The sequence below is a fragment of the Colossoma macropomum genome, unplaced genomic scaffold (assembly GCF_904425465.1).
Source record: "Colossoma macropomum unplaced genomic scaffold, Colossoma_macropomum, whole genome shotgun sequence".
NCBI lineage: Eukaryota > Metazoa > Chordata > Actinopteri > Characiformes > Serrasalmidae > Colossoma > Colossoma macropomum.
Genome location: NW_023494790.1, coordinates 7,669,109 through 7,691,368, shown reverse-complemented (window position 1 = coordinate 7,691,368; position 22,260 = coordinate 7,669,109). Strand labels below are relative to the sequence as shown.

At 40.6% G+C, this 22,260-nt stretch overlaps 1 protein-coding gene across 1 annotated transcript; it reads right to left on the bottom strand.

Annotated features, from left to right (window-relative positions):
* Window positions 1–24: 24 nt before the first annotated feature.
* On the bottom strand, window positions 25–21,646 carry unk (unk zinc finger). The gene is made up of 15 exons (XM_036572013.1): window positions 21,405–21,646; window positions 18,916–19,125; window positions 16,789–16,965; window positions 16,546–16,676; window positions 15,995–16,130; window positions 14,774–14,891; window positions 12,845–12,929; window positions 10,716–10,924; window positions 9,866–9,931; window positions 8,046–8,214; window positions 7,657–7,755; window positions 7,090–7,275; window positions 5,517–5,701; window positions 3,959–4,219; window positions 25–3,367 (listed from the first exon to the last, which is right to left on the bottom strand). Exons 1-15 carry the CDS (start codon window positions 21,536–21,538, stop codon window positions 3,206–3,208), a joined length of 2,328 nt encoding a protein of 775 aa, XP_036427906.1. The 5' UTR covers window positions 21,539–21,646; the 3' UTR covers window positions 25–3,205.
* Window positions 21,647–22,260: the final 614 nt, after the last annotated feature.

The window sequence follows — 22,260 nt, the reverse complement described above, 5'->3', positions numbered from 1 at the left end:
GCAGGAATACAAACGACTGAGGTGTTTTCATCCAAAAATATACATTTGTTTATTGTCTCGTACAAAATCAGATCGAAACACTGTAGGTGAGCAGACGATTACAGAACTCACAGTGAAGCTCTGATGTTGAAGAGGGCAAAATCCCCCACCTTCATACTGAGCTGAATGGAAACCCTCCTAGCACCTCCGCTCCCACTGGGGCCGTGTTCCTCTGGGTCAGAGCATTTATTAACATGATTCACCTCATCAGCTAAATATCAAACCTGCTGATGAGCTGAAAGTTTTCTTAGAAGGAAAAGTCGACTCTGTCCAGTGAAGCGTCACTCCAAGACTGGATTTGAGGAACACTTCGTGAACTGCAGGGTGAGCCTATTCAGATTTTGTCTTTATTCAGACCTCATCCTCTCCAAAGTCTCAACTACAACCACAACCTGTGGCGTGATATCAAAACGGTACAGTCAGTATTTGTTCAAAATGTCTGTATAGGCTCACCCAGTACTGCTGGCATATTAGAGGAGAATTCCACAGATTTTTTTTTTCCAGAAATGTCTGAATGTCATTCTGAGTGTTTTGATGTAAAATGGTCCACTGTAGAGAAGTTTACTGACTCTGAATTCTTTACGCCGTTGGTGATGGGAGCTTGGGGTCATGATGTCTACAATGCAAATATAGCTCTTTTATTTTCTGTCCAATATGAGCAGTGAACCTACACACATCTTGTGAGCTTTTATATGTAATATAATATAAAACATTTGTTTTTTTGTGTACTATATTGCCTTATAACACCCTGCATGTACCCCTCCACCATAAATGGATCTAAATAATTCACTTTAGGCCAAAACCTTTTCTCAATGCTACTGATATCAGATTTCTAGGAGGGAGTCATTAAACGTTTCAGATGTCTGGTTCCTATCACCACCACTGCAAACAATTCTGACTCTGTAAACTTCTCTAGAACAGCACGTTTCACATCATACCACTCTGAATGACTACATCTTACTCACTCGATCATACAGAAATTCTGAAAAATCGGTGGACGTCCCCTTCAATATGCTGCCCTTTCAGTGGGTAACTGGAGCGTGCATAAAGGATCCTAAATCAAACTTCACTGTTTGACACCTGTTCACACAAAAAATATCAAAACCAATCAAAAGCTTGCATGAAAAAGAGCAGAAAGCTTCAAACTGACTTGTTTCATAACACAGAATCAACATCCTATATAGGGAACTATGTATAGGGCTTCAAATGCTTTCTATAGTTTCCTTGCCCCCTATTGCAGATTCATGGTTCTGATGCTTTGAGAAAAAACCTGAGTGTATACTGAGCTGTATGAATGAGCATGTTTTCCATCTCTGCGGAAAGAGCACAGTAATCATGTTTCTCTGTAGAAAACCCTGGGATTCTTTTTAAACAAAGCTTTAAAAAAAGACCCTACAAAAGCAACGGTTAGCTTTCAGTACTGTTATACTGCTTCATTTGTCAAAGACATTTGAGCTTAACATATAAAAATCCAGGAACTGCACTGAGTAGACAATGAATGCATGCCATGAATGTTCATTCTGAACATTGTGGCACTCTGTTTTGTAAATGCTGAGGCAATAAGCGGTGATTGTCACACTTTATCATTATTTGCTGGGCCTTCATCTGATGCTGTATCACAAACCTACATAATAACCACATTGTTGGCTCTAATGTTTCCTCATTTTTCTGGAGATGTGCTGCTGTTCACAATCATATCCACATGAATCAGACATAATACGTTCTTCTACCCTGTCTCTGAGGGAAAACCTGTTAATAAACTGTAAATATAAACTGAAATTATAGTGTTCATAACCTTCAGATTCAACACCATTTGTTCCCACAATTAACAATTATATGACATTAAAAGGAAATTCTAAATAGAGTGAGTGAGTTCAACCACTTATTATTTGTTTCTGGGCCCTGAAAATAAACAAAATGGGACCAGCCGATAGCCCTGTATGAGGATGTATGTTAGAAGAATGGGGATTAGATGAGAAAGGTTAGGGCAGGACCTATGTCATGAAACCTCCTCTGCAAATGGCCTTTTAATTTAAAGCTTGCCATATTATAACAGTCTTCAGTCGATACTTTGATTAGTCGAACCAGGTATTCACAACTGTTTACACCAGCTGTTGAACAAGTGCCAAATATATAAATGCCAAATCAAGGTCATACTGTCTGTAATGGTTAAGATTAAGTGACAAGATTAGGATTAAAATCAACCGAAAATGAGTTAAATGTTAAGTCAATAAGTGCTGAAAGATTAAACAAAATGCTGGACAAAGGCACAATCAGGAAGTGCCACTCCTGTCTTGGGATTAATTCTGAATCTCACACAGTGCATTTTAAACATTAACATTGTTTATAGGACTTTTTTTGTTCTTTGTTTCTTGAGGATCAAAATTTGGTTCACCAGACATTGTGACTCCTGACCGGGTTCTTCAAGAAATACTCCAACACTGTTTTCAACCTCAGCTCTGTCTGCCACAGCTGTACTGTATAGTCGAGTACCACATTTCTGACATTTCTCCTTGTACTTAAGACCAAAACATAAAACAAATTTAAACCACATGAAACTCTCTTGTAACTAAAGCCACTGGGCAGCTGCTACAATCCATGAATATGAATGATTCCCTTTGAAAACATCATGCATACCTCTATGCTGGTAATATTTGACAAATTCTTCTTTCTGGAAAAAAAGCCCCCTAACTAAGTAAGCAATTATCCAAATTCAGAGCATAATTTACTGCTTTATTTATAAACATGTTTGACTGGAAAATAAAGGTGCTCTACAAAAATACAATTTGTATAAAGTTTAACTGATGGAATTCTGCCACTGACCAACAGCTTCTATTATAAGTGTCCTTCGAGTCCACAGGTTTTCTGTTCTTTTCTAAGTACAGACAAAATTACTGTCCATAATAATCCACCGTACGCTACAGATGTGGCATACAGAGACTAGGATGAAAAATGCTGGAGCATTCCTTTAAGAGCAGGACTAGCAATGTGGATGAGAGCTGAGGTAAAGGTTTAGTTTAGTGGGCTCAAACCTCCATGTGGAGACTTCCAGCACAGTTATGTTTCAAATCCAACCCACCAGGAGGGATGTAGAGCTTTAGCTGAAGCTCAGAGCAGTAGCTGGGGCTAAGCTCATGGAATGGTTCAGGGCTATAGGGCTGCTGCTTTAGGACTGTGGTAAATTTAAGCTCTGCTGGTGCTCTGAGCACACCGGGCACTCCGCCGAGGCCACACACCGTTCACAGCACACGCCATGTTGGCATGGCAACGCCACCGAGCCCAACTCCTCACACGACACACAGCACAACCTCTGCTTCCTGTATACAGCCTAAGAGAGAAAGAGAGGAAGAGGCAGTGGATAAAAGTTCACTCGTCACAATAAGTAATTCCAGCATATCAATAACAATGACTGAGCTTTTCTGGTCTTTTGTGCACACATAACAAAAGCTTCTGGCCCAAAGGTGGTTTAGATGCCCAATGTGGGCTGACATCACAACAATGGGAGAAAACGTGGCCTTTAGCAAAAGTTTGAACACCCCTGGTCAAATTGAAATTTTTATGCAAATTTAGTGCACAATTTCCATTTATTTGCTGAATTTAACATTCTGGAACAAATAAACATAAAATATAAAAACGTGCCATAACTTTTGCACAGGCCACATTTTGATTTTATGTGTTAAAAATTCAGCAAATAAGCAGTGCGTGCACTAAAATGTGCAGAAGTGTGTTCTCTGTAGAGGATGTGTACATAGAAAATCACAGAGAAATCGACACAACATAATTTAACCAGGGGCATTCAAATTTTTTCACACAACTTCATTCCCAAAGTAAGACTTTTGCTAGTTGTTCCTTCTTTTCTACAGTTTTTTTTTGCCCCCAAACATTTTACAACATGTATATAATGATGTGTGAGCTATACCTGTTCCACTGTGCGCAAGCACGTGCAGATTTGAGCTTGTAGGCTGCAGATGGAGCTAAATGGCAGTCTGTGCAGTAACTGGAGTTGATGGAGCTGCATGCGGGGGTTCTCTGCATTGCGTAAGCTCTCTAGCGCCTCCTCCAGGAGAGCGGCCTGCTGCTGTGCCTCCTCTTCAGCCTGCCGCGCCCGCTCTGCCTCTATCCCCAACCGCCCCGCCAGCAGACGAGCCTCTTCAGCATCAGCCTTCAGCACTGCCCATGACTGCAGATAACAATAATGGCCATTTACTTCAACATACAACACAACTCAAAACACAGAAACTCCTGCTCAGCATCTCCTACTAAGTTAAACGTAAGTTAAAATAAGGAACATTTTTGACATTACGCCAGTTTTGAAGCCTTTGTTTAAGTAGGTACAAAATGAAGCCAATTATACAAATTATTAGACCAAGGTATTATAAAAAACCTGAGCAGTTGTTTTGTGTGAAATTTTTTAGTACATGCAAAGTAAAACAGATATATTTAGATAGAAATAGAAATTTAGCAGCCAGTAGCAGTCACACTAAATAGGACAGTTATAATAATAAGGGTGATACGATATAAAAAGAGGAATATATACAAAAAACTATCTACAGGCATATATACAACTAGAGATATACAAAAATATGCAATAAGATCTATCCTGAGATTAAAAAAAGGCAGTGCAATAATGAATGTACAAGGAGGAGCAGGTAACAGCATAAAATGACAATACTGAATACATATGTGTATATATTGGTACTGAAATGAATGAGTAAGCAAAAATGACAATGACAAATCCATAGATTTTTATTGTGAAAAAAATTCTATTAATCTCTATGTATTGTGTAGCAGGGGTCAGCTGATATGTTTTTTCAAGGTTGATTATTAGTAATCAAGGATACTGATAACTAATATCTGAAGTTGATATTCATTTAGCATAAATTTGGCACTTGTAGTGTGAAAATTTACAAGAATGTAACTCTTACTTACAACTTACATTAAGTGAATATTACATTATAAAAAATAAAGATCTTTAAGCTTTAAACAGTATAGGCTTCAAAAATAATAAACATTTTAATGTTATCTTTAAAATGTTATATGGTACATATAGTAAAGTTATATAATACATTCTACTGCCAATGTTTGTCTATGGAGACTGCATGGCTATCTGCTTGATTTTATAGTCCTGTTAGCAATGGGTGTGACTGAAATACCTAAATTCTGGCCTATTTGCACTAGCTTAAGGATACAATAAAGTGCTTCTCTGAGCGTCACTAGATAAGAGATAAATAAGACATGTGCCATAAATGCACATGTAATAAAATTACACTCATGACTATAACGTAGGCTAGCCTTACAAGTCATGCAACCATTCTGTAGCTTCTTATACAGTTACAACACTTGACGGTCACTGAAAGACATACAATGAACCTATACAGAGATAGTGCTGAACACAATTCCTGCCACCATTTCTACTCATTTCACTTCTGAATAAGCAAATGAGCTTTGAACAAACTGTACTTCAACAGCAAACACACCTGAGACATCTGCCTCCAGCTGTGGTCCCAATGCTTCAGCACCCTGTGAGCCTCTTCCACTTCCTGTTTGAGCCGAGAAGCCTCGGCAAACATTGCCCCCGTGGAGAGCAAGGCTGGAGGAGTCCCGGGAGAGCTCTGCCCAGGGGGGAAATGCTCCCAAATACTACTGCTCATTCCATTCAAACCTGCACAGCATAAAGACAAAGCTATTTGCACACTAAATTATACAAGTGCTGCTTACAGCTTATAAACAACAGCTTATACTGAGTATGTGCATCAGATGTGCCTTTGTTGAATCAATAAATGCTGAAATTAACGCTCCTACAAAACTAAAACTTTGCTGCAGCAGTCCCAGAAGAGGTAAATACAGACCACTGCTCATTCCATTCAAACCTACCCAATGCAAAGGCACAGCAATTATCACAAAAATTTGCACAACTGCTGCTTACAGCTCGTCTACAATATATCTTTACTTTATACAGATAATTACAATGTACATCGATCAGGCATAACATTATGACCACCTCCTTGTTTCTACGCTCATTGTCCATTTTATCAGCTCCACTTACTAAATAGGTGCACTTTGTAGTTCTACAGTTACAGACTGTAGTCCATCTGTTTCTCTGCATACTTTGTTAGCCCCATTTTACCCTGTTCTTCAGTGGTCAGGACCCCCATGGACCCTCACAGAGCAGGTACTATTTGGGTGGTGGATCATTCTCAGCACTGCAGTAACACTGATGTGGTGGTGGTGTGTTAGTGTCTTAGTGTTGCGCTGGTCTGAGTGGATCAGACACAGCAGTGCTGCTGGAAATACCTCAGTGTCACTGCTGGACTGAGAATAGTCCACCAACCAAAAACATCCAGCCAACAGTGTCCTGTGGGCAGCGTCCTGTGACCACTGATGAAGGACTAGAGGATGACCAACACAAAGTGAGCAGCAGCAGATGAGCTATCGTCTCTGACTTTACATCTACAAGGTGGACCGACAAGGTAGGAGTGTCTAATAGAGTGGACAGTGAGTGGACACTGAGGTGTTTAAAAACTCCAGCAGCACTATGTCTGATCCACTCAGACCAGCACAACACACACTAGCATACCACAACCACGTCAGTGTTACTGCAGTGCTGAGAATGATCCACCACCCAAATAGTATCTGCTCTGTGAGGGTCCATGGGGGTCCTGACCACTGAAGAACAGGGTAAAAGGGGGCTAACAAAGTATGCAGAGAAACAGATGGACTACAGTCTGTAACTGTAGAACTACAAAGTGCACCTATATAGTAAGTGGAGCTGATAAAATGGACAATGTGCACAGAAACAAGGAGGTGGTCACAATGTTATGCCTGATCGGTGTAAGATGCCACTTAGTTCAATGAAGTGAAACTCAGGCATGATTTAAAACCCACAGAGATCTTGTAGGGGGAAATGTACGGAGAAGCAAAATCCAACTACTATGGATGGACTGTAGACAGCAGTGAAGAATGTGTGTGAAGCAGTTCCTTTAAAACATTTTAACTTCAGAAAACTTTATGTAAGATAAGATATAAGATATAAGCTAAATACTAACAAACCTAATGAACTATGAGACGCTCCCAAAAAGCTGCTCTCCGATTGGCTGGGCTGTGACAACTGGGCAGACAGAAATGGAGAAGTATGCGCCCTGATTGGAGGTGAGGGTGAGGGGGATCTAAAAGGAGAGGGGCTGCTGAGGGATCCGGGAATATTAACAGGAGCCGAACTCCGAAGCTGGCTTCCTCCTGTTTAAAGAAACACAAATTCAGTTCAGAAGAGTTTAGCCAGAGGTGGGTGATTCAGGTCCAGAGAGTAAAGACCCACAATTTCACTCCAATGTTCTGGCTTCTCTAGTTAGTTGGACCAAAATCCTGGGGAAGATGTTTAACTTCTGGATCTGGATTACCCACCTCTGAGTATAAAACATGTCTGAAACACGTAAAATTTAAAACAACTGTGCATAGTAATGTAGTATGGGAGGAAACCCAAAACCACTAACATTTCTAAAATAGAATTCAAGGTACCAGAACCTAAATATCACTAGTAAATGAGGTCATCCTAAGCACACAGTTGCAGTCATCTACATCAGTATTTTTAAAAAGCAGGATGACACAGTTCGTGCTAACCTAACATAAGCCCCATGCTGGGCATAGAGCTGCTCTCCAGGCTCTTCTCCAGTGCTGACACTCCAAAAGCATTCAGGTCCAGATCATCCAATGCAGACTCTAAACAATGGGAGACACACAAAGCATGAAACTGTCAGTCAGTTCTACAGAAACTAACATAAATCAACACTGCAAACTAAGACAGACTCATCAAAGCCTACATTTAAAGATACAGCCTGTGTTTTAGTTTGTAACAGATGCTTAAATTACAATGGGAAGCACTTTACTAGTCAAGTACTAGTAATCTGTCTTTGTGGAACTGGTGTACGACATAATAAACAAATAATACATAAAAACACAAAGTAAATCCATTATGGCTTAGATTTTTAACTTTAATGAGGCTCACTTACCCACTACAGACTCCACAGTATCACTGGTGGGGTAGAAGGGCAGTGCGTTTGCGTTCATGCCTGTTGAGGATCCTGGAAGTGCCGGACTAGGAGGGGTCGCAGCCAGACTTGAGGGCACACTGGATGACAGGCTGAGGGGGCTGCCAACTGGCAGAAATACAGACAGTTCCTACAACAGTAGATTACAGTGCATTACAGAAAACATATAACCATTTACTCCTTAAAGGATGCAATGCATAAAACTGCTACAAAATAAGATTTAACTCAGAAGAAAAATGCATGCTAAAAATATAATGGCCAAAAGTATGTGGACAACCAAACATCACATCTATGTGCGTTTGATGATTTCATTCCAAAACCATTAAAATGGATTTGGTCCCCCTTTGCTGCTATAAAGAGTCCTCCCTCTTCTGAGCCTCATTCACCAACATCTTGCCAAGTTTTTTCTTAAATTTATTCTTGAGAAAAATCCTAAGAAAAAGTCTGTGTCAGATTCATGACATGTTCTTAAACCGCAGAATTGTTTCCAGTTTTGTGTTCTTGAGTGCGCACAGATTCAGTTTTTACCTAAGAACAAATCCCCAAAAAAGGAAACACTGGTGAATGTCAGAATCTTTGTGAAAACTATGTAAGTGGGATTTAAGAAGAAATTTCTTTTAATAAACAGTTGGTAAATGGGGCCCACTGATTCCTTCCCTAACCTGCCAGAATGCTGGAAGCACACGATTCTCTAGAATGTAACTGTGTGCTGTAGCATTAGGATTTCCCTTCGCTTGTTACTGAGGTGCCTAATCAATAAAAAGCAGTCCCAGACTGAGGAGGGATAACTTTATAGTTTGCACTATGCATTTGGACAGGTAGTTTTCCGTTGGCATTTGCATGGTGACCCAATCCAGGAAGCTCCCACTGAATAGGTCCTGTGCTGAAGTTGCTTCCAGAGACAGTTTGGAACTTGTTAAGCCACTTTTCCACTGAATGGTACCGGCTTGGCTTGACTCGACTCGACTCTACTTGCCTTTTTGGTTTTCCATTAGGCAAATCTGGTACCTAGTACCAGGTACTATTTTTGGTACCACTTCCATCGAGGTTCCAAGCGAAACCTGCAAAAACGCTGCACGCTACTGACTGGACAGAGAGAATTGCGAAGCACATATGCTAACGATAACTACCAGGATAGAGTACCCTTTTGCGCTGACTTTGAGCAACCAGAATCGTCTCGTCGTCTGAACTCTGATGTAGTGTTTCCCAAAATCTCATGTTGTTTTGTTCAGCAGTATTTTGTCTTGCTACCTCTTTTGAACAAAATGGTGTCATGGCAGTTTCATGTGGCATTACTACGACAACCAGCTACATTGAGGGGTACTCTATCTGCCGTGGAAAACAAAACAGCTGGTACCAAAAGTGAGTCGAGTCAAGCAATATCATGCAACGGAAAAGAAGCTTTAGTAAGAACTGCAACCGAGCATGTTTTTTTTTTTTGCTTCAGCCCTCGTCTGTTCTATTCTATAATCAACTCACAGTTGACCGCGGTGGCTCAAGCAAGTCAGAAATATAACAAACTGACCTATTTAAAAAGTGGCATCCTTCTACAGTGCCATGTTGAAAGTCTTTAAGCACTTCAGTTCGACTCCTTCTCCTGCCAGTGCTTGTCTATGGAGGTTGCTTGATTGTATGCTTAATTCCATGCACCTGTTAGTAATTGGTGTGGCCGAAGTAGCCAATTCCACTTATCAGGGGTGCCAGTATACTTTTGGCCATGTAGAGTGTTGGGGGAAAAAAAAACAATTTAAAATATAATTCATGGAAAGGCAATGTAGTACCGGCTTGCTGTGTACAGGGGCAATTTCTTTACTGCGATGTTCCATTGCAAATATTTTCTGTTTTGCCTAAAAAACAAGAACATAAATAACAAATCATAAAGACATGGGGATGGGTTTCACTGACTATCATCAGTTTAAAGGCAGACAAAACACTAGAGGATTTTCTGCCTGGGTTATAGCCTTTGGCATCTATGCACCGTGCTATATTTAACAATCTTCCCTTACTGTATTATAGGACAACTTCTCTGTACCATAATGCTCATTACTGCACAAGTGTTTATATCATTGTGTAATATATGGCTGTATATGTACATATTCACATTCATCTCTTATAGCGCCTTTTATACTGGCTCTTTGTTGTTTAGTCTTTTATTCTTTAGTTATATCTCTTATTTTCTTTGGAATATTTGCTAATACTCTACAATTGTCTGGTCTGTTTAGCATCTTACATGCCATACATGTGTAACATACCTGGCAATATAAGTGGATCTGATCATTATTTAGTTAAATTTGAATGTAGTGTACTCCTAATAATACAGTGATATGAGCAGTGTAGCTTAGTACAAGACTGAGGCTAATCTGTGGGTAGTAAAGCAGCCCATGATGCTAAATTAACCCTTTGAGGCAGATGCAAAAATGTCCATTTCTGCCATTGTATCTATTCTTTTCTGTTAAAATGCAATTTATGAATGCCGCTGTTCCTCTTATTTGATATGTAAATATTACATATGCAGTATAACTCATCTGGCAGCTGATTTAAGGAAGTGTTCTTTTTATTGGGGAGTGAATTTTCAGACCCATCGGGTTCATGTGGTTAAGAAACTACACTGAACTGTCCCTTTCTACATACCTGGTCCTCTCTCTCAAACCCTGGGGCTTTCCCATAACCCCCTTCTCCTGCCCAGAGGGAGAGAGGGGTATCCAGACCCGAAGACTCTTCATCAAGAATCCTTCCCAGAAAGCCGTGCTCTGAGGTTGTACTGTCTGCGACTGTTGAGCAGGGGATTGTAGGAGACGATCCACACTCTGGGAAAGGATGCTCTTCACTCATACTCACTTCTGAGGAAAGAAAACACAAACTTCACGCTTTATCCACACACAATCTACCAAGAAGACATTTTAGGCACCGTCAAACTTTGTAATGTTTGATGATTCTCCAGTAACAATCTTAATATAACAACTTACAGATCAAGGGTATTCAACCATGCATGTGCATTCCAACTCTGTATTCTGTCTAATTTCCTTAGGGAAGCACAAATATTTCAGCTACCAAAAATATTTGGCGGAAAACAATGGCACTTTCAATTTTTGGGTGCAAAAGAAAAAAGGTTGAACATTTTTGCCTGAAAAAGCAAAAGACTGCATCAAAAAATTGTCAAAAAAATAAGCAATGTTTAACAAATAATCTACACAATCATTAAAATAAGAAATAGATTAAAGTTTATTAAAAATAATATTTCTCCCGTGCTGTTCAGCACAGATGCGTTCAAACCGTTTGACAACTGCAGGTAAACACAAACACACAAAATGTGGTTCGCTGCACTTTTATCTTATGCTTTTCAGTTAATGAAAGTAATGAGATTAATGGAAATCATAATAATAATAATAATACTGCGTAACTTAATATCTTTTGGTAATAAACCTTTTCATCTCTGGTTTCAAAAGATGCTCCAGATCAGCTGGAGTCCATGGCTGTTTCTAAAGTGACTTGCATGCTAATAGCGCTCCCTGCTGGAGAAACAGACTTTTAGGTAGGGAGTTCCAAAATTATGTCCATGTGCTTTACATATTAAAAAAGGAGGTGTTTTCTGTTGTTATAGCAGAGGAACCTTTGGGAAACCATGAAGTTGATTTACATAATTTTACTTTATTTTTTTTACTTATTTATTTTTAAAAGTATTTAGCAAGCTGTTTGAAATTATATTAGTCTACACTTCTGGCCTAAAAAAATGGGCCAAGCCCAAAATACAACAGTTTTCACTGATGGCTTTGGCCTGGTAGAGTCCAGATTTAAAACCTATAGAGAATATTTGGTCTCACATTAAACATAACCTAGTTTGGCAATGTTAAGTGGAAAAATACTGACTCTTTTTCAGTAAAAGGAAAAATCCGCAAATTTACATGCAAAACTTCAACATTTAAAGAAATCCAAGGGAAGAGCTCATATTAAATTACTTTATCTATTTGTTTAATGGTTTGTTGTTAAGACCATTAAAAGCTTAATGCTTTGTCATTTTGGCCTTGGTCCATTTTTTGTTTTTGCCCAGGAGTGTAGTTCTCTCAGTTCTCTTTGCCAGTGTGGCGATTATTGCTTTTGAAGTATCACCAGCTTATTACGTTAATTCGAAAGCAATGGTAAATTGTAGTTTTCAGTTTTGTTTTTGGGTGAGTGCGTCCTCGATTTTGGTTTCCATCCATCCATCCATCATCTAAACCGCTTATCCTTCTGGGTCACGGTGGGGTGCTGGAGCCTATCCCAGCTGTCATTAGGTGGAAGGCAGGATACACCCTGGACAGGTCGCCAGTCCATCACAGGGCAGACAGACAGACATACACATTCACACACACACTCACACCTAGGGGCAATTCAGCATGTCCAATCAGCCTGACTGCCTGTTTTTGGACTGTGGGAGGAAACCGGAGTACCCGGAGGAAACCCACGCAGACACGGGGAGAACATGCAAACTCCACACAGAAATGACCCTGGTCGCCCAGCCGGGAATTGAACCCAGGCCCTTCTTGCTGTGAGGCGACAGCGCTACCCACTGCCCCACCGTGCCGCCCCGATTTTGGTTTCAATTTCAAGAATTTTTATTTTGGTGCATCACTAGATTTACAAATGTAATTTCTTTTTAAAAAAGAAACAAATGTAACCTGTGAATTCAGGTGGTTATCGTCCTCAATGTGCTGATTTGAGGACGACTATTCTAAATAGAGTAATGGAAGGTGTTGTGGGCTGTGGGATGCATGAGTTCTTACTCTCCATGTGGGCGAAGGCACAGAAGGGCCCTCTGGGGCAGCTGCCACTCTGCTGCATGTCATTACATTTGGTGGATTTGTAAATCTGGAAAAAGAAGTTAGACATGCTCAAAAAAATCTGTAAATCAACACCATGTTCTAACATTTATTTTTATTTTCTCTTATTGTGTCTCACGTTTGATTAGAATATTCATGCTTTTTCTTGTGCTTTGTTTTTATTTTTCTCAGATAAGCAAGGAAAGGAAAATTTCACCATGTAAACATTCACATTGAATGAATTAGTTTTCAAAAAAAGTGTAGTTAAAGGTACTTTTGATTCATTTTTCTCTTCTACACTTTAAACTGTAGGTCTATTATGTTATTAACCATGTAAAAAATACTACTACAAACTACTTAGTGGTCATCATAAAACAACAATGTAGGTTATGTAGTTAAGAAAGTATGGAATGGAAATCTGGACCCTTAGAGTTTAAGACGTTAACAGCATTTTACCTTACAGTGTTAAAAGTCTATTAGTAAGAAAAGAGCGATAGGGCTTTTACACAGCCTCATCTCTGGTTGTGTCTATTAATGCTGATTTACACTCAAAGAGCACTTCATTAGGAACACCGTATACCTACTCATTCATGCAATTATCTAATCAGCCAACTGCGTGGCAGCAGTGCAGTGTATGAAATCATGCAGACATGGGCCAGCAGTTTCAGGTAATGTTCACATTAATCATCAGAATGGGGAAAAAAAGGTCATCCCAGTGATTGTAACCATGGCATGATTGTTGGTGCCAGACAAGGTGGTTTGAGTCCATAACTGCTGATCTCCTGGGATTTTCACAGAAAACAGTCTCTAGAGATAGTCAGAATGGAGCAATAAAGAAAAAAACATCCAGTGAGCAGCGATTCTGTGGCTTGTTGATGAGAGGTCAACAGTGAATGGCTAGACTGCTTCGAGCTGACAGAAAGGCTACAGTAACTCAGATAACCACTCTGTACAACTGCGGTGAGCAGAAAAGCATTGCAGAATGCATATCATCAGCAAACATTGAGGCAGATGGGCTACAAGAGCAGAAGACCATGTTAAGTTCCACTTCTGTCAGCCAAGAATAGAAAGCTGAAGCGGCAGTGGGCACAGGCTGACCAAAACTGAAGTCTGAAAAAACATAGCCTGGTCTACTACATCTCAATTTCAGCTAAGGCACACAGATGGTAGGGTCAGAATTTGGTCTCAATAGCATGAATCCATGAACCCAACCTGCCTTGTGTCAACAGTCCAGGCTGGCGGAGGTGGTATAATGTGGGGAATGTTTTCTTGGCACACTTTGGGCCCATTAATACCAATCAATCATTGCTTGAATGCCACAGCTTACTTGAGTCTAGTTGCTGATCACGGGCATGAAAAATACACCTACACTATGTACAGGAACTACAGGAACTCTTTGTACTATAATACCTCTACTCTTCTTTGTACTATAGTACCTCTACTAAAAATGTTTGCTATCCGGTGTCGACCAGAGGAGGATGGGTTCCCCTTCTGAGTCTTGGTTCCTCTCAAGGTTTCTTCTTCCTTCTCTTGGGAGTTTTTCCTTGCCATTGTCACCACTGGCTTGCTCATGGGGACTCGGACCCGGATTTTCTTTCTGTAATGCTGATTTTTTTTCTTTCTGTAAAGCTGCTTTGTGACAACACCTGCTGTAAAAAGCGCTATATAAATAAACTTTGCTTGCTTGCTACATGATGCAATCATGTCAACATGGACCAGAATCTCAAAGGGATGTTTCCAATGTCTTGTGAAATCCATGTCACGAAGAACTGAGGCTGTTCTGAGAGCAAATGGAGGCCCTAACCCAGTAACAGCATGATGTTCCTAATAAAGTGCTTGGTGAGTGTACTATTTAGTCTTTCAGAATGACTGCAGAGTGCAGGTGGTCATTACCTCTGGGTGAAACTGCTGCTCTGTTCGTGTGTGACAGTACTGACAGCTCTCCCCACTCTCACACTTACTGGGGTCACCCCACTCATCACTGTGCTTCACTGAGGGACACGGCAAAGCCCTACAGGCACATACAACACAAGTCAAAGGTCTTATATAAAGCAAACATTTACCTGCTTCTGTCAGAGTAAGAAAACTGAATTAAAACCAGAATGGCTCGTGGGCATTGGGTGTAGGGCTGGATATCAAAATTCAATACTTATGATACTGACCGAATTACTTCAATACCACCAAGTCTCTAAAATTTCCAAGTCATTCAGTACCAAATTTTAGTACCCAACAATTAAATATAAATAAATAAATAAATACATACATACATACATACATACATAAACAGATTAACATTTATACCTCACAATTCTGTTCAGTCAAACAGAGTAAAGTCGGATGTACAAACTTTGTACCACAAATATCGAGTTTTTGCCTCCTTTCGTTAGCCTGTGTGTTCAACTGTACTGGGGAAGTGTTTGTGCTTGTGTATTTAAAAACATGCTCAAATCACACAGTGTATGCCTGGTGAGAAGGTGGAATGTTTAAAGTGACCATGAACTTTGTGTCTGACTGCCACAGCGCCAGCAACACTTCGCTGTGCAAGCAGACCCTCATTCACTGTTCACTTTAGTCACTGTTCATTAGTGCAGCAGTGTACACCACAGGCTTTTGTCACGTTGTATCAGGTAATATTGGACTTTGGTGTCTGTGCATTTTTTACGCGCACGAATAAATGAGCATGGTATCAGGCCGATACTCGATAACATAATCGGTATCAGTATTCGGTCTTACCAGCATCTGAAAGTCAATGAGCATAAATGATCTCAAAGCTAGACTGGTGACAGGATGATAAGCATGTTTTTAACATCAGCGGTCTGATGAACAAACATATAACAGCAGTTTGTTTAATTTCTCTTTTTTGTAAAACTAGATTTTGTTTACTGGACATAGAAATGTAATGTTTTATGTGTACTTTTGCATTTACATGAATCACTATCATAGTTGAAGTACTGATAGGTATTGATATCAGTATCAGTAAAATGTTTAGTGATATCCATCCCTCATTAGACGTATAAATGACTGGTATATGGTGCCATGCTGACAAATGATCAGTGTTTCTATACTGAAGCTGACTATAAATATCTGTCTTTTTATAGCTAACTTGGTTCGAACCTGTATTTGTGCTTGTGAGGGCATCGCCTGCGGTCTTTGCTGTTGTGGTAGTAAGGGCAGGCGTAACCTTGGCGACAGAGACGCGGTGGTTTTTTGCAGAGTTCGGTCTTGTAGTGAGAGAGCACATAGCCGTTATCTGTAGATAGAAAAGAGAAACCATTTGGGGGAGAATTAGACGCAGTGAGTGATTGCACTCACGAGAAACAGGCAGACAGTAAACAACAAATATAAATTAACAGAGTAAGTAGGATAACTGAAACCCACACACAGTTGCATAAGTATGTAAGTGACATTATGAATAATTTAAAACTGATGAACCACCTCCTAAACCAGTCACATGCACTTATTACAATCTAGTTTAGAGTTTTATGATTGCAAAAATATCACACATCATAAAAATTCTAATGATGTCACCTCGAACCATAGGTTTATTAAACCTATATGAATTTATTTAACATGAATTATTTACTAACTACCACCAAACTAATATGCAAGTTATTTAATACCACATACAGACGCCTGGAGTTTAAAGTGTTACATGTTGTTTTCACCTTGCCAACGTGGTTCCTCGCTCAATATCTTCTCTATAAGAGCTGTACTGGCCACTAAACCAGACTGTCCCTCTCCCACTCCACACTCAGACAATCCAGAGCCAGCCTGGGCCTCCAAAGACTGCACCTCCCTGCACGACAGACACAATGGTTTATATGACTATTTCCTGTGACAACTAAAGAGAATTGTACTTATTGCATAAACTCATACTCAAGGCCTAAACTATCACCAGTGAAGCGTACCTGATGTCGTATACTGGGGATCGAAGATCATGGGAGCCGTGGGCGAAAGCACAGTGGGGGCCGTTCTTACTGCAGTGGCCTTTCGAGTCTGTCTCATGGATACAGGAGCCTGTCTTATAGTACCGCAGATGGTACCGCCGCTCCGTGTCCCCAGCTGTCCGGTGCAGGAACGGACATCTGAACACAAACACCATAAAATAAGGGTGGACAACATAACAATATTTCATTGTGACTGTGATGGATTACGTTACAACATGCTTTTCTGAGCATACTGTAGATACAGCCACTGTAAGAACTAGGGATGTGCATTTCAACTAATTTTGAGGTTCAAGAATCCGTAAGTGTCAACTAACAGATGACTGATTAACCCCAGGGAAGGAAAAAAACAACATAAAAAGACAATAAAAAAAAAGGACTTCAGCCGACATTAACACAGAGCTGTGGCACATCATTTTAGGTGACAACACTGAGGTTTCACAAAAAACAGGAGGATCCAGAGGGATACATCTGAAAATGTGTTTTATTATTTTTTATTATTAAATATATGACAGATCTTATTAAATAGCTGATGGAAACAGGTAGGTTTTCATGTCAGATGAGTAACAAAGGCTGCCTGATCAGGTGAGCTAATGAGCAAACCAGTACAATGTTGAATGCTGATGGCTGATGCTGAATGCTGATTTGTCATCTTCCAACATGCTGTCTTTTTTTCCTCAGTGAACGATGGACAAGCATGTAAGTTTGTCAGACAAATATTTCCACATCAAGCTAACATCAGCTAGAGTAGTTTCCTAGTTAGCAATAAAGCTTTGCTGACTCCAACTTCAAGTACTTAACAACACATCCTTTGCAACACATCATGTTCAGGCATTCCTGTTTTGTAGTAGCGAAGTAAATGTAATATACTTATCTCCTCACACATTTGAGTGAAATCACCACATTTTACAGCCCTGTAAAAAATTATCTTTCAAAGATTTGTTGGTCTGTGTATTTTCCCATCTTCCCATGATACAATAAGACAAATACCTGAACAGTGATGTCAGTATTTAAATACTGAAATAAACAGTTAACAGAGTTCTCCAATATCCATGCACATCCCTATTAAAAACACTGATCAACTACATGTTTCATTACACTGGATCTTCTGCAGCACAGCAGTGTTTTTTAAATGTGGCTCCACTCTTTTGCTGCTTCACTGTGTCGGTTCTGACTTACCAAATCTCAGTGAAGTGTGGGAACAGTGTGAGATATTTAGAAAGACGCTTCAGAATCTGTTCTTATGAGGACAGTATGACATTTCACAAAGCAAAATTTGTCAGTTAGACAGTGGCCCTAAGTCAAAACTCCTCTGTCCAGTAGGAGGAGAGTTAAGGGACAAAACCTAGACCACCTTCAACGTTAAATTTCTTTGACACTGATTTATTTGTTTACCTGCTTTATGAAATGCTTGACTAATCAGAAATTCTGTGTGTAGGCTGTCTGTTTCACTGGAAATCATACCAGAATGTTACATGTAATGTTAACCACATCTTTCATTTTGAGGCAATCTGAGACCACAAGAAATCTTAATAACACAAAGGGGAATTTCCCAAAAGCATCATGCCACTAAGAGCTATGTAAAGTGGTAGAGTGCTTCTTTCTTACTAATAGTCAGAGCGAAATTAAATGTTTTCTTATTAAGTAGGTTAATCTTGCTCTTGTGGATCCCAGTTTATTGGGTAGTATGTACGTAAGCAGTACTCTCACTAATCACAATAAGGTAACTCAGAAAAAATGACTGCGAGAAAGCTAACCACCAAGCGAAAGCTAACACAGCAAGCATAACCGAACTAGCAAGACCATCAATTCTTGCACGCCAGCATATCCAGGATGCACGTTCAGCATTGAACTGAATAAGATAGCTCTCAAATAAGTCTGTTTTGTGATTTTCAAGACATGTTTTATTAAATTTCTGGCTTGTTCTTTCATTCAAACCTTAAATTTAACACTAAATTTAAGCATCATTTAAACAGTTCAAATATTTTATGCTGTGATTTCTGTTTTTAGGACACCGTGCTCAGGACATATGAGTGCTATATGAAGTAAGCAGAAGCTGTGGAGCGAGAGGGCAGCAGTCTCAGTACTCACTCGTCTCCGTCAGGGCATGTGCCCGTGCCCTCGTCATATTTGACGCAGTACACGTCCGGGCTGTAGTTAAAGGTGCCGTCCCGTCTGCGGATGGGGCGCCGGCGACGCTGGTTAAGGAAGTGCCAGTGGAAGCAGGTGAAGGGCCGATGCTGAGTGCACTTGTGCTGCACAAAGAGAGGACACTGCTCTGTCCTGAACTCTTTCAGGTATCTGAAAAGACACAATGCAGGCAGCGTCAACACAGAGACGAGCATCTCTATCACTGTGATACAGCAATCAACAGCTTGAATAACATACACAGAAAATTATGGAGCCGCCACACATGAGCCTAAGGTCACCATGCTCAATACCAAGCATCAGATAGAGGGGTACAAACAAAGCCCCCCAGCACTGGGCTGTGCAGCAGTGAAACTGCGCTCTCTGGAGTGATGGAGCTCCATCCAATACCTCTAAGATGAAATGGAGTAGAGTCTGGATCCAGAACTAATCGAACATCAGTGCCTGACCTCACTAATGCCATTGTGGCTGATTGCAATCAGATCCTCACAGCAATGCTCCAAGATCTATTGCAAAGCCTTCCCAGAAGAGTACAGGCTGTTGCTGCAGCAAAGGGGGGGGCACAGCTAGCAAGCTGAGTTGGGAGCTCCATAATATTGATACAAATCATCTACTTTTGCCTACAAAGCCCTGCTGGTGAGACCCCCTTTAGATAAAAATCAATGTGTGGCCACGCCATATTAACACGTGGGAACGAGATCCTATGCGTGGCCATGACTTGGTGAGGTGAGGGAACGAGATAATTAAGTCATGCCTTATTAAGCCATGATCAAGGCTTAATTATGTCATTCCCAAGTATTACTAAGTCGTGGCCATGCATTAAGATCTCATTCCCACACCTTACTAAGTGGCTACGGCTTAATTATTTCATACCTATGCCTTTCTAAGTCATGCCCATGGGAACGAGATTCTATTGCGTGGGAATGAGATAATTAAGCCTTGACCACGGCTTAATAAAGCATGATCTCGTTCCCACGACTTACTAAGTTGTGGCTGTGACTTAATTATCTTGTTCCCAGACTTACTAAGTCGTGGCCAAGAATTAGGATCTTACGGAGCCCTGATGATGACATCCTGCATACATAAAAATAATGCGCGGCCACGCCTTATTAACGCGTGGGAACGAGATCCTAATGCATGGCCACAACTTAGTAAGGAGTGGGAACGAGATCATGGCTTACTAAGTCATGGCCACGTATTAGGATCTCGTTCCCATGCTTTACTAAGTCGTAGCCATGACTTAATCATCTCATTCCCACGCCTTACTACGTCATGGCCACGCGTTATTTTTATTTATATAGGATGTCACCAGAGGGGCTCATTAGGATCTCGTTCCTACGGCGTGGCCACGACTTAGTAAAGCGTGGGAACGAGATCCTAATACATGGCCACGACTTAGTAAGGTGTGGGAATGAGATGATTAAGTCGTGGCCATGACATAGTAAGGCGTGGGAACGAGATCATGGCTTACTAAGTCGTTGCCACGCATTAGGATCTCGTTCCCATGCTTTACTAAGTCGTAGCCATGACTTAATCACCTTACTAAGTCTTGGCCACGCATTTTTTTTATTTATATAGGATGTCACCAGAGGGGCTCCATAGGATCTCGTTCCTACGGCGTGGCCACGCGTTGTTTTTATTTATATGGGATGTCACCAGCGGGGCTCCGTAGGATCTCGTTCCTACGGCGTGGCCACGCGTTGTTTTTATTTATATGGGATGTCACCAGCGGGGCTCAGTATTTGCCTGATAACTTGACCCCAAGGTCAAACTTGGCTGACAGGCGGTCAGTTAAAGGGACGCTCCTGTCAGCCAGTCTTTACTGTGAGTTCAGGTTATCTGTCTTGTCTAAAAGCTCCACGCAGATGATTCGCTGTCAATACTTTGGACGCTCCCCACTCAGCTAAGCTAACTAGCTAACCGCTAACTGTCACCACACTTCAAAACACAGAAAGCAGAACAGGGCTGAAGTTGGCTTCCTATTCACCAGCTTCGTTTTCCCGTTCCACCTTAAATGGTGCAGCAGTTACATCCTGGCTGCACCATTTAAGGTGGAACGTAAAATTAGAAAATGGGAAACAAGAAGAAGCTAACTTCAGCTTCGGAAAAGCAGAGGGTGCTCAAAAAGAAAGCGGGGTGTCTCAGTAAAGCCGGATCACTTAAGCCAAATATTAGGACTGTAAAAAAGAATAACAAACCTCTGTTTACCCGCGCAGCTAAAACTGGCTGTCAGCAAACTCAGAAACACAGCTTAACTAACAGAAACATGCAGCCCTGCTAGCTCAGCAGGCCTCCACTGACAAGAACGGGGCCAAAGCTGCCTTCATAGAGGGATAATTTACCCAAACCACGCCGAGGAGAGCAGCTAAGGGTACCTGTCCGCGGTACAGGTCAGGTGAGCGCGCGTGCACGACTCTGTGTTTTGTACGTACGTGTAGTGCTGCGGTTTCTCCAGCGCGTTGGCGGGAGACGCGGAGCCTCCGGCCGAAGGAGAGGAGCAGGAGGAGGAAGGTCCCAGGCTGGCTGCAGCCCCAGCAGAGCCGGGCTGAGCTGACGGTTTCGACATTATTTGTGAATTTTAAACTCAAATGATCTGTTTAATGTTCTCATATTGCCAGAGCTTCGGAAATCCGCATTCTTTTTGCATGTGCGCATGCGCGGGTAGCTCTGAGGCGGGACTTCCGGGGCCATGATGGTGACGTCAACAACAACAACAACAAGACGCTTTAATATCGAAACTTAGATAAAGACTTTATTGTGAATTTACAGTCATAGTTGGCAAAATTCTGTACACACACATGTAAACTATCGAAATAAACCTCTATTTTTTGTTGTTTTGTTTTTAAAGAGGACCTTGAAATATACATGAACTCCTTTAGTCCACACGCAATTAATAAACCCTTCAGCAAAAACACATAATAATACTATTTTTGTAACTTATGTGGCCTCAGTTGTTAAATTGTAAATTCTTTTGTATGTATAATGTACAGTAGAGCATGAAAAAAAAAATATATAAAAAAAAAAAATAATAATAATAATAATAATATTGACACTTATTGAGTTAGTAAAAATGTCATTCCGCATATTTCAGCATTATTTCAGTTCCCCGACAAGGGATTAAATGGGAATTCCATTGTTTTTCAAAATTTATGAAACTATAATAAAGCATTATAGTTACACAGCATTCAGAATAGAAATTGCGATTGGAAGGAAAATGTACCCTGCTGGGACCTTTAGAACCATTAGAATTAAAACGTGATGGTTTTTGTTTCTAATGGAAATTGGCGT

What these genes read in the sequence shown, in the direction of transcription:
- unk (XM_036572013.1), bottom strand. Translation starts at nt 21,538, where the DNA reads ATGTCGAAACCGTCAGCTCAGCCCGGCTCTGCTGGGGCTGCAGCCAGC. An exon ending in CGAGGAACCACGTTGGCAAG is followed by an intron (nt 16,131 to 16,545) that starts GTGAAAACAACA and finishes TTCTATCTACAG; the next exon opens with ATAACGGCTATGTGCTCTCT. An exon ending in GGTTTGAGAGAGAGGACCAG is followed by an intron (nt 9,932 to 10,715) that starts GTATGTAGAAAG and finishes CTTGTTTTTTAG; the next exon opens with GCAAAACAGAAAATATTTGC.